Below are 12,800 nucleotides of genomic sequence, written 5' to 3'. Positions count from 1 at the left end.
GGATTGTGGGAGGAAACCGGAGCACCTGGAGGAAAGGAAACCCACGTGGACACGGGGAGAACATGCAAACTCCACGCAGAAAGGACCCGGACCGCCCCACCTGGGGACCTTCTTGCTGTGAGGTGACAGTGCTACCCACTTAGCCACCATGCCACCTTATTATCGAAATTAATGAGCAAGTTTTGGATATTTTATTGCTGTAGGTCATGGTGTTGGTTTCATCCCTGCCAGGCCTACATGAGACCCCACCTAGCCTCATGAAGTTTCCAGATTATCATTGGCCCTGAACCAATAGTTCTTAAACTCTCCAAGGACCCTCTTTATGTGCACAAAAGTATATTTTTAATATAGTAACAATACATTTAGCTCAGTGACCTACAATGTTTGTGACCAACAATTTGTGATCCTTTTTAACACCACAAGAGCCGACGGTAAGAACCCCTATACTAGACAACATCTTACTTGGCCCTTTTTGAATATTAACCAAATGACTCATTCTTGCTGACACAACCAGTCCAAATGCAAAACAACATATTTCACGGTTTAAACAGTAAAGTGCTACTCAAGAGTTTATAGACACCCCTGGAAAACATGAACAACACAAGACTGTATGAACATCATTTTCTACTCATCATTTCTATTCTTTTATATTTTGATCTTTGATCCCTTTAGTAATAGTAAAATGATAAAAAAAATTATTTAAAATCTCAAATCAGTTGGTTGGCCCCCTTTGTTAGTACTTTGTGCTACTTGTTGCTCTTTGCCAAGATAGCAGCTTGTACTATTTTCCTATAAAGGTTAATAAGACTGGAAAACACATGGGAAGCTAGCTAGCCTATTGCTTTTTACTCAAGCAGAAAAGCTATAAGCTGTCCATTGAGGCTCTTTAAGGAATTCATTAAGCCACAAGCAAGGTTTTTTAACCATAGCATATTGCGTGAAATTGGATGTGTAACCTTATCTAACATAAGTGTATTGTACCATAGCATACTGTGCATTTAAAATGAGCCAAATGTTTTTAATTGTAAATCCTGAAAGTGCAGTGTGTGTGTGTGTGTTGTATTTAGTGAGTGTATTGTGTTAAATGTGGAGTGTTATAGACTAGAACGCCTTTATTTGTCATATATACGTATACATGTGTACACCTATCCAATTAGGGTCGCGGGGGTGGGGGGTGGTGGTGCTGGAGCCTATCCCAGCTTTTCAATGGGTGCAAGGCACACAGTAACACCCTGAACGGGGCGCCAGTCCATTGCAGGGCATACACACACACCCGTTCACCTATAGGGCAATTCAGTGTCTTCAATTAACTTGACTGCATGTTTTTTGAACTGTTTCCGGTGGAAACCCACGCAGACACGGGGAGAACATGCAAACTCCGCACAGAAAGGACCCGGACCGCCCCGCCTGGGGATCGAACCCAGGACCTTCTGGCTTTGAGGCGACAGTGCTACCCACCGAGCCATCGTGCCCATATACACGTATACAGTACAATGGAATTCTTTTCCTGCATATCTCAGCTTGTTTGGAAGATGGGGTCAGAGCGCAGGGTCAGTTATTGTACGGCGATCCTGGAGCAGAGAGGGTTAAAAGTCTTGCTCAAGGGCCCAACAGTGGCTGCATGGCAGAACTGGGATTCGAACTTTCAACCTTTCAGTTGATAGTCACAAGCATTATCCACTAGGCTGCCACTGTTATGGCCAAAACCCAAGATTAATTCCGAGCAGACGTCAGTGTATCTGGTTTATAAAGATGATTTTTGATAAACTATAAAACTTCGTCCATCCTCCGTCCTTCATCAGGCCTCTATCTCTACCTGTAACGGAAAAGCTGCACTGCGCAGGAGCGGAAGTAGATGACGGGCTGAGAGGGAAAAGCGGAAGAGGGAGTCTGGAAATCACAAACATGGTAACTGATAAAAATAACAAATTGACATTTATTAGACATTTCTTTTACTGGACAGTCGCCTAGTAAACACTGGATTGCGGTTTGACACGTTCTCACTCTCTCCTAAGAGCTTTAGGTTGATTTCATACCGCTTCAGATCTGCTGAACTGATTGAGTTAGCTTAGCTTTGTTGCTGCATCAGTGAGTCCTGAAGGGCTGTGTTCCAAATCTCTACCAAATTACTATGTAGTGCGTTTGGGTAGCGCGCTCAAACCATTACGTTATACTATATGTAGGGCGCCTACGTAGTAGAGATGGAGTAATTTGAAACTCAGCCCTCGGTACGTCGCTAGCTTGATGTATTTACATAATGTAGACCTATTTTCTCCATATTCTCAATAAGTTATAGTGCTAAACAGCTACAAGAATTAAAGCCAAACTAATTTTAAAAACATTTTCAATGTAGTTGTAGTTTATTAATGAAACTTAGAATTAAAGATGTGTGTGACATGACATTGATTTGTAACCAAACAGGACGAACCTTCATTTTTATATAATACTCTTACTGTAGGGTTTGAAAGATATGATGGTTTGAGGCCTGTCACTGTACTAAAATGCATTAGCAAATAATCAGTTTGAAAAGAACCATCTATAGTGCATAATATCATCAATAGATTCTGAGAATGACTGTGTCTTCCAGTCATAGAATAGAATAGAATACCTTTATTTGTCAAATATTCATATACATGTGCACAGTACAACGGAATTCTTTCTTCGGTTATCCCAGTTTGTTTGGAGCTGGGGTCTAAGCGCAGGGTCAACCATCGAACGGCGCCCCTGGAGCAGAGAGGATTAAGGGCCTTGCTGAAGGGCCCAGCAGTGACTGCATGGCAGAGCTGGGATAGCCCAAAGCTCTACCCACTAGGCTACCACCGTCTTTCAGAAACCAGCATGCTTCTTATCCTGGCAGTAAATATTGTTAGATGAGATGAAATACGTAATATACTAAACTGTTGTAAAGTGTTCATTGCAGTTAATATTACATAAATATTAACAGATGTGTAATATAGTCTTTATAAACAGCGTTTGCTGCTGCATCCGCAGTGTCTACAATGTCCATAAGTGCCTTCTGTAGGTTTAATCGCACCTGAAATGGACTCATGAACAGTTGAAGCATGTGTTTGCTGTCTGACCAGGAGCATCTGCATTGTTATCAGCATTTTCAAAAGTATAAAAGCTAGGGTTTGTCATGGTATGGGGTTGTAATATCGCTTCTGGCATGGGGAACTAAAGTCTTTGTCAGGGCAGCATTAACCTCCACACGTTTCTGAGCAACATGGTATTGCTGTTAACAGAGTGTGGGTACTAAACGGGCCTATCTGCAGTTCAGATCTGCCTCCTATTAAAAACATATTACACACGAACTACTGAACTACAGAAATAAACTTGTCCTTTGTGTTTTCCCACCAGAACAAGCTGAAATCCTCGCAGAAGGATAAAGTTCGCCAGTTCATGATTTTCACACAGTCAAATGAGAAAACGGCGCTGAATTGTTTGGCTCAGAATGACTGGAAACTAGAAGTGGCCACAGACAACTTTTTCCAGAATCCTGAACTTTACGTACAGAATCTGAAGGCGTCGTTCGACAGGAAAAAACTAGAACAGCTCTACAATCGGTACAGAGGTACGAAAACTGGCTCTACAGGGGATTCCTCCTTTCATATATTCATGGACTTAAATAAATACTTTTCATTCCGCCTTCCCTTCCTTAAACATGTTTAATTGTGCCTGTTAGAATGCTGCGCCTAACTAGTGTAAATGTATGTGTGTGATTTGTGGTGTCTTTGTTTCCACAGATCCTCACGATGACAATAAGATCGGCATAGATGGCATCCAGCAGTTCTGTGATGACCTCAGCCTTGATCCAGCCAGTATAAGTGTTCTCCTAATAGCCTGGAAGTTTCGTGCAGCAACACAGTGCGAGTTCTCCAAGAAAGAGTTCATGGACGGCATGAGCGACCAAGGGTAACCAGAAACGGAACACATTAACACCTCCATGCTGGATGACGTGTTTTTGGTGCTAAATATGTCTCGTCTCTTTCTAGATGTGACAGCATAGAGAAGCTCAAAGCCCAGTTACCAAAAATGGAGCAGGAGTTGAAAGATCAAGGCAGATTTAAGGACTTCTATCAGTTTACGTTCAATTTTGCGAAAAATCCTGGACAGAAAGGATTAGGTAGGTCTCAAGTTCATTTCTCCTCTTGTTGCTTCTATCACTTGCCATCTTTTACCAGGCTCCAGATTTAAAAGTGGGGGTGGAGAACTCGGGCTACATCATTCAGAAGGCTGAAAACGAAGTATCCTCACATTCGAGTCTTAAGACATCAGAAATAGCCAACTATGATTGATTACTTGTTTAAGGGCTGAAGGCTAAGGGATCAGTTCTGAAGTTCTGAAAGGGGCAAAATAGGACCAGAAAACAAGCAAGGTTGGGCCACGGTTTACCACCTTATAAAAAAACTGCAAGACCAAATAGTCCCAACATTTTAAGAACGTTACTCAGCGTGCAGGATTGCAAAGGATTTTTAGGGATTCTACCATCTACAGTCCTTAACATTCTAAAATTCCAAAATTTCTGTAGAATCCAGAAAACCAATACTGAATGCCCGTGACCTTTGATTCATCAGACAGCTCCATGTCAAAAACCACTACATTAAAACAACACTTATGTAACAGACTTTAAAAAAAGGTTTAAAAACGTCAGTCAACGTCTAAGCTGAAGCTCATCCTACATGGATTGACACCAAGTAAAATGTGTGTTGTGAAGCCGCTCAGGTGGCGCAGCGGTAAAAAGAAACGCGCTGCAACCAGGGCTGGATTCTGAGAGCGTGGTATCGAATCCAGCCTTGCTTTACCGGTTCGAAGCTGAGTGGCTATATGAGCAACGATTGGCCGGTTGCTCATGTGGGGGGTGGGACAAAGAACCGGATGTGGGTCTCTCTCTGTCAGAATGCGATTGCGTTCTCTGCCGGCCGATTGGAGGCGCTTACACAGAGATGGGAGAGGGTGCCCTTAGGGTGTGTCTCTCCGCATGCAACGCTAGGTGGCGCCAAACTCGTCAATGTGTGGGTGGCAAAGATGCATCTGGCTGCTGCTCGTGTTTCGGAGGGGATACGGGTTAGCTTCAATCACCTCCGTCAGGGCAGGGTTCGGCATAGACAGAGAGGAAGCACGATGCTAATTGAACAATTGGATGCGCTAAAAGGGGAGAAAAAGGGGTAAAAAAAAAAAAAAAAGTGTGTTGTGGTCTGACAGGTCCGCATTTTAAAACGTGTTTATTATTCCAAAAAAATGCAAGACCTGCTCTCTGGTCTGAAGAGAAAACTGATCATCCCCATTAATACCAACGCACAGTGTATAAGCCACCATCTAGTCTCTTATATTAGATTAGATTAGATTAGATTCAACTTTATTGTCATTACACATGTACAAGTACAAGGCAACGAAATGCAGTTTAGCATCTAACCAGAAGTGCAATAAGCAGAAAGTGCTGGATATACAGTATTTATGGTATACTTACAGTGGGTAAATAGCAGTGGTATGAACAGGATCTATAAACTATACTATAAACAAGATATGTAGCTAAAATAGGGCTGTCGAAGTTAACGCGATAATAACGCATTAACGCAATCTCAATTTAACGCGATTTAAAAAAATAGTGCCGTTAACGCAAATTCTATTTGGCCCTGCGAGTCATCCGTAGTTCATGTTGAGACTTGACCGTGCACCAACGTTTTAACGTCGGACTTGCCACCGTTTGTTGCATTTGCGGTTTGTTAACATAATGTAACCGAGCATTATAATGATGCACTTGCTTAATAAAGAAATAAATACACGGTATATTCACAAGTTGTCGGGAGCAGAATACTTTATTACTTCCTCTGTTACCGAATAGCAAACAGCTAGAGTCATACTGTTAGCCAAGCATGCTATTCCATGCACTATGGAAGCCCCAAAGGGTCAAAACACACTCACAATGTTTGCTGATGGAGAAATTTTAACCTACAATCTGACATTTATACGAAGTCAAGGGTCTCTTGAGGGAATAAAACTCCCTTACAGTTTTCTCTTGTCCCAGCAGTTTTTAACATAAGTACATTTAGCATAAAATGTGTTCACCATTTTAATTGTAACATTTCACTTAAAAATCCTTGTTTTCTATAACATTTACACAGATTTTTTTTAAATGCGATTAAATGCGATTAATCGCGATTAACTATATGAAATTCTGAGATTAATCGCGATTAAAAATTTTAATCGTTTGACAGCCCTAAGCTAAAAACAATATACATATTAAGGTGCAAATTAATATTAAGGTGCTATGCAGGTTAAAGTGATTAAGATTAAGCTATGGACACGATCAAGGAATGAATACGTACCGATGAAATACTAAGCGGAAAAAGGATAAAAAAGTTTGTAGTGCAACCTTGCCAGGAGGAGAGATTGGGGGGGGGGGGGGTTTGACGCTGTCAAACTGAAGCGTTATATTAAGCACAAACTTTTTCCCACTCTCCTTTTCTGAAATCGTGGTTGTGTTTCGAACCATTGTTCACTTCTCCAGGTACACTTCTGTTAAATAATAATGTTTTTTTTTCTTTTTTAGATTTAGAAATGGCCATCGCTTACTGGAATTTAGTATTGGCCGGGCGTTTCAAATTCTTAGACCTATGGAACAGATTTTTAGTGGTAAGTCTCATTCATTCCTTTACTGATTTTTTTTCCAGCATCTAATTACTTTGTACGTATATTAAAACAAACTCAGTAACATCGACCTGTTTTTGACCTTCTATTAACATCTGTGTGCAAGTGGACGTGCTTTTCCCCCACAGTTTAAAACAGTAGTTTCCTGTGTTATTCACATTGATAATTTCACCTTAATAACAAGTCAGCCCCACTCTTTGTTACAGAATCAGACGCTGCTTATTTCATTGCCTTAACATTGCTACCGGTTTCAAGTCGACTCCAAACCTTCAGCCATTCATCCGTAGTGTTTTGTCCTTCATTTGTTGCTTAGTTCTGTGTTGTGTGCAGTTGAGAAGATAAGAGCTCAGTGCTTCTGTGTTCTTTTCTTTTTACAGGAGCATCATAAGAGATCCATTCCCAAAGACACCTGGAACCTTTTGTTAGACTTTAGCACCATGATCACTGACGATATGTCCAATTATGACGAGGAAGGTCAGTGTCCACGCACACACACACACACACACACAGCTTCTCTACTGTCATTTTTTATTTGATTACATTTAAATGTTTTACCACTGCTTTATCCTGGACATTGGCATCCCCCCGACATAGCCAGGGAACGGCCAATAGCACTGATGGGATTTTACTTTTATTTTTTTTTCTCCTCGCAAAAGCTAATTTGAAGAACATGAAAAATAAAAATAATTGTAGGCGCAGTCTTAAGGGGGAACAGCAGTCTATTACGTTTGCCCTCCACCTAAGTTTTAGCACAAGGCTTAAAGAGTTAGAGAACTGATTACATTTACATTTCGGCATTTAGCAGACCCCTTTATCCAAAGCGATTTACAGTACAGTTACAGTCTGAGCAATTGAGGGTTAGGGGCCTTGCTCAAGGGGCCAACAGCAGCAACCTGGCAGTGGTGGGGCTTGAACCAGCGACCCTCTGATTACTAGTCCAGTATCTTAACCACTAGGCTACGGCTTGATTACGCTCTGTAATCATCATTTAACTGTATATAAGTTGATGGACACCAGATCATGATCCTTTAAGACATCACATTACAAAATGTGAAGGCTGTTCTTAACCCTTTAATGGTCTGCTGAACCATTTGGTTGAGCCTACTTTGAGTATAAATACTTGGGTAAAAATAAGCTGTATTTCGATAGTCTTGTTTGGGTCGTATCTACTCCTTGGTTAAGCATAATTTTTGTGATCATCTCCACTGTTTGGTCGAGGCTCATTAAAAGAGAAATGCAGAAAAATGATTTTTTATCATTATTTTCTTGGTGAGACCCTCTTGGTGAGGGTTAAGAGGCGGGCCCCCAACCTTTCTGTCACGCTGGAGTGTAAAAGGGCCTTTCCTAAAATTTGCTATTGATTTTCCACACCTGTTAGTCATGGTTCCGGCTACAACCAGAACTAAACACCCCAGCGTAATGTTTAGGAGGGGGTGTCCTTTTACTATCGGCCCTCTCACACGTTGTTCTCTCTGTGTTTCAGGAGCATGGCCGGTACTCATCGACGATTTTGTGGAGTTCGCCCGGCCGCACATCGGGACCAAAAGCACGGCCGTCTAAAGGGGTCGTCCAGACCTCACGCGCACCTCCAGCTGGTGGAGGACTGAACTGAGATCTACAATGCCTTTTCCAACCCTCAGGACAGAGACGTTTGTACAGCAAAGACATTTAAAAGACGCGTCTCCTCTTTTTGTCATCTAGTGGTGGTTTGGGCTTTTTTTTTTTTTTTTAACCTTCAGTTTGGATGTGTGCCTCACATGTGTCGTCCGAATCTGGTTCAAGCTCTGAGACCTCATCACGCTTTCACTCCAGCACCCGGTCAGGAACTCAGAAACACAAGATGCCCAGACATGCCATCGTGGTCCATAACCGGGGCTTGAAGAACCTAATCATGTCAAACTTTATCATTTATTAAATGTTCGTTTTAATACTCCACCTGCATTCCTGATTTAAGCGTTTTCTTTCTTTTTTATGAAACATAAGAAATGCACAAACAGATACTCTGATGGCCAAACGTTTGTGGACACACTAGGCTTGTTGAATGTCCTAATCCAGAACCCTTAGTAGGCCATGCTTTCTGAGACTTACCCTCTCTTTAGATGGTCCTATTGTAATGTTTAATGTGTAATGGGTGCAAACAAATGAACCCTAATTATATGTGCACAGAGAAGCCACCAGCTGATGATCACTAATAAGGAATTAAGAATGCAAAATGAAATGGAACATTACAGGGCACAGAAAACACTGAAACAGAAAAGGACCTTCCCCAAAGTAATGCAACAAAGTTGGATGCATGTCATTTAATTGATATAATGAATTTCTTACATGTGTAAGCGATGAGTGGGACTGAAACAATCAAACTGAATAATTAAAAAGGTAGTCCACATACTTTTGGCCATATAGTGTAGTTCAGGTTTTCTTAGTTCTATTGTGACTTATTGTAAACAGTTCTCATTGCTGGTATGAAATTAAACAGTAATTTATTGTACAGTAGAACACCTTGTGTTCACTTTACCCTTGCAAAACCATATTTGTTATATGGCCAAAATCCTATTTCAAAAACAAGGGTGTAAGCATGGGGTTTTTCACAACCTCAACTTTTCTGGCAAGGCTTTTTATGGGAATGGAGTAAGGTCAGGCAATCAGCATTCTAATTCATCTCAATAGTGTTCGGAGGAGTTGAGGTTAGGGCTCTGTGTCAACAAATGTACTTATAGCCCTCACATGTTGGATTCATGTCATTTAAATTATATTTTGGTTGTATACACCTGTTAGCAATAGGTGTGGCTAAAACACCTTGATAATAACTTGACAATAATGAGGGGTGTCCACATACTTTTGGCCATATGCTGTATGGATAAAATACTTTATTAACATGTAGTCTATTAATTTATTGTAAAAACTACCTTGTGTTAGAAATGGTGTCATTTACAGTGAATCCATGACATCAGGACAGAAAGTGAGCAGTTGGTGCCAACATGTATATTTGAGTGAATCGGTGGCATAATAGTATAGCAGATCAAAGTGAGAAGCAGAACAGAAGTAGCATTTAGATAGATAGATACAGTGTATCACAAAAGTGAGTACACCCCTCACATTTCTGCAAATATTTCATTATATCTTTTCATGGGACAACACTATAGACATGAAACTTGGATATAACTTAGAGTAGTCAGTGTACAGCTTGTATAGCAGTGTAGATTTACTGTCTTCTGAAAATAACTCAACACACAGCCATTAATGTCTAAATAGCTGGCAACATAAGTGAGTACACCCCACAGTGAACATGTCCAAATTGTGCCCAAATGTGTCGTTGTCCCTCCCTGGTGTCATGTGTCAAGGTCCCAGGTGTAAATGGGGAGCAGGGCTGTTAAATTTGGTGTTTTGGGTACAATTCTCTCATACTGGCCACTGGATATTCAACATGGCACCTCATGGCAAAGAACTCTCTGAGGATGTGAGAAATAGAATTGTTGCTCTCCACAAAGATGGCCTGGGCTATAAGAAGATTGCTAACACCCTGAAACTGAGCTACAGCATGGTGGCCAAGGTCATACAGAGGTTTTCCAGGACAGGTTCCACTCGGAACAGGCTTCGCCAGGGTCGACCAAAGAAGTTGAGTCCACGTGTTCGGCGTCATATCCAGAGGTTGGCTTTAAAAAATAGACACATGAGTGCTGCCAGCATTGCTGCAGAGGTTGAAGACGTGGGAGGTCAGCCTGTCAGTGCTCAGACCATACGCCGCACACTGCATCAACTCGGTCTGCATGGTCGTCATCCCAGAAGGAAGCTGACGCACAAGAAAGCCCGCAAACAGTTTGCTGAAGACAAGCAGTCCAAGAACATGGATTACTGGAATGCCCTGTGGTCTGACGAGACCAAGATAAACTTGTTTGGCTCAGATGGTGTCCAGCATGTGTGGCGGCGCCCTGGTGAGAAGTACCAAGACAACTGTATCTTGCCTACAGTCAAGCATGGTGGTGGTAGCATCATGGTCTTGGGCTGCATGAGTGTTGCTGGCACTGGGGAGCTGCAGTTCATTGAGGGAAACATGAATTCCAACATGTACTGTGACATTCTGAAACAGAGCATGATCCCCTCCCTTCGAAAACTGGGCCTCATGGCAGTTTTCCAACAGGATAATGACCCCAAACACAACCTCCAAGATGACAACTGCCTTGCTGAGGAAGCTGAAGGTAAAGGTGATGGACTAAACCCAATTGAGCACCTGTGGCGCATCCTCAAGTGGAAGGTGGAGGAGTTCAAGGTGTCTAACATCCACCAGCTCCGTGATGTCATCATGGAGGAGTGGAAGAGGATTCCAGTAGCAACCTGTGCAGCTCTGGTGAATTCCATGCCCAGGAGGATTAAGGCAGTGCTGGATAATAATGGTGGTCACACAAAATATTGACACTTTGGGCACAATTTGGACATGTTCACTGTGGGGTGTACTCACTTATGTTGCAGCCATTTAGACATTAATGGCTGTGTGTTGAGTTATTTTCAGAAGACAGTAAATCTACACTGCTATACAAGTTGTACACTGACTACTCTAAGTTATATCCAAGTTTTAGTTCTATAGTGTCGTCCCATGAAAAGATATAATAAAATATTTGCAGAAATGTGAGGGGTGTACTCACTTTTGTGATACACTGTAGATAGATAGATAGATAGATAGATAGATAGATAGATAGATAGATAGATAGATAGATACTTTATTAATCCTAAAAGAAAGTAAGACCTCAGTGGCAAGTTACATAAATCAAAAGTAATAGTACACACTACAAAGATTCACATTATACAAACAAGTATCTGTATAATCTCAACAACACAATACAACAACAGGGCCTGAGGGTACATATGGAGGTGTTATTTCAGTATATACTGTAGATTGTAAGTAACAACTGTAAAGTATACATTATAAAGTGAATGCTATGCTCCCTTACGTAGGGGTCACCACAGCAGAGCTGGTCCGCATACCAGACTTGTGACAATTTTTATGCCAGGTACCCGTCATGACCCAACACTACTATTTCTATCTGGGCTTGGGACTGGCACTGAAAGTGCACTGACATTCTGACGTTAGCAAACCATGTCCACCTGACTGGCCAATAGCACGGCTGAGGTTCAGCACTGCTGATGGATCCCATATCATAGCAATAGTGGGCTAGTGTTAATTTACCACTGTGCCACCCAAATACTTGCAAGAAGTAACATCACGAAAAAACCATGGGTTGAAATCTGGTAACTGTCATGGCTGCATCTTTTGCATCTCCACCAAGCTATAGGCTGACCTCTCAGGTCATGACTAGATTAAGCAGTTAATGCAATGAATGAATGAATGTACACCGTTTAGCCACAACATTCAAACCAGTGACGGGTGACGTTAATAACACGGCATTGGAGTGGGATATACAGTATAAGGCAGCAAATGTGAACAGTCAGTTCTTGAACATCTGAGTGACTTTCACAAGGGCCACTGGGTCAGAGGATTTTCAAAAACGACAGGTCTGTTCAGGGCTGTTTCCAGTATGCAGTGGATAGTACCTACCAGAAATGGACCAAGCAAAGATAACTGGTGAACCGACGCCCTGTTACTAAGATCTGGGTATCAGACAACACAGGACATCTCAGAGAGTCTTGTGGAGGGTCTGGGCTGTTTTGTGGCTTAATGTTATGGCTAATCAGTGTATATATTGGACTTTTGGCACCTTCAACTGGGAGGCTGTGTTATTGAACTGGGTTGAAATCTGGTAACTGAAAAGGCCATTGCACGTCCTACATCCAACGCTATAGCTTGACCTCTCGAGTCATGACCAGGATAGTTTGGTTAATGCAATAAATGAATGACTGTACACTGACCAGTCACAGCATTTACACCACTGACGTGTGAAGTGGTCGCCCCTGGAGCAGACAGGGTTAACCAGTCTTCCGGTTGATAGCCCAAAGCTCTACCCACTAGGCTACCACTGTCCCTAAAGTGACTTTCACATGGATAGTGGGTCTCTTCAAGACTGTTCCCAGTATGTAGTGAATAGTACCACCTACCAGAGGTGGTCCAAGCAAGGAAAAACAACTGGTGAGCCGACGCCCAAGGCCCAATGATAAATCAGTTACTATTAATTACTATCTGGGTACCAGATAACACAGGA

At 41.9% G+C, this 12,800-nt stretch overlaps 1 protein-coding gene across 1 annotated transcript; it reads left to right on the top strand.

Annotated features, from left to right (window-relative positions):
• The first annotated feature begins 1,851 nt into the window (after nucleotides 1-1,851).
• Nucleotides 1,852-8,581, top strand: dcun1d1 (DCN1, defective in cullin neddylation 1, domain containing 1 (S. cerevisiae)). The gene is made up of 7 exons (XM_062992939.1): nucleotides 1,852-1,908; nucleotides 3,358-3,571; nucleotides 3,744-3,912; nucleotides 3,993-4,123; nucleotides 6,551-6,633; nucleotides 7,026-7,122; nucleotides 8,132-8,581. The coding sequence occupies exons 1-7, from the start codon at nucleotides 1,906-1,908 to the stop codon at nucleotides 8,206-8,208; spliced, it is 774 nt and encodes a 257-aa protein (XP_062849009.1). The 5' UTR covers nucleotides 1,852-1,905; the 3' UTR covers nucleotides 8,209-8,581.
• Nucleotides 8,582-12,800: the final 4,219 nt, after the last annotated feature.

Source organism: Trichomycterus rosablanca, chromosome 4, assembly GCF_030014385.1.
Source record: "Trichomycterus rosablanca isolate fTriRos1 chromosome 4, fTriRos1.hap1, whole genome shotgun sequence".
NCBI lineage: Eukaryota > Metazoa > Chordata > Actinopteri > Siluriformes > Trichomycteridae > Trichomycterus > Trichomycterus rosablanca.
This window is presented reverse-complemented; position numbering and strand designations above follow the sequence as displayed.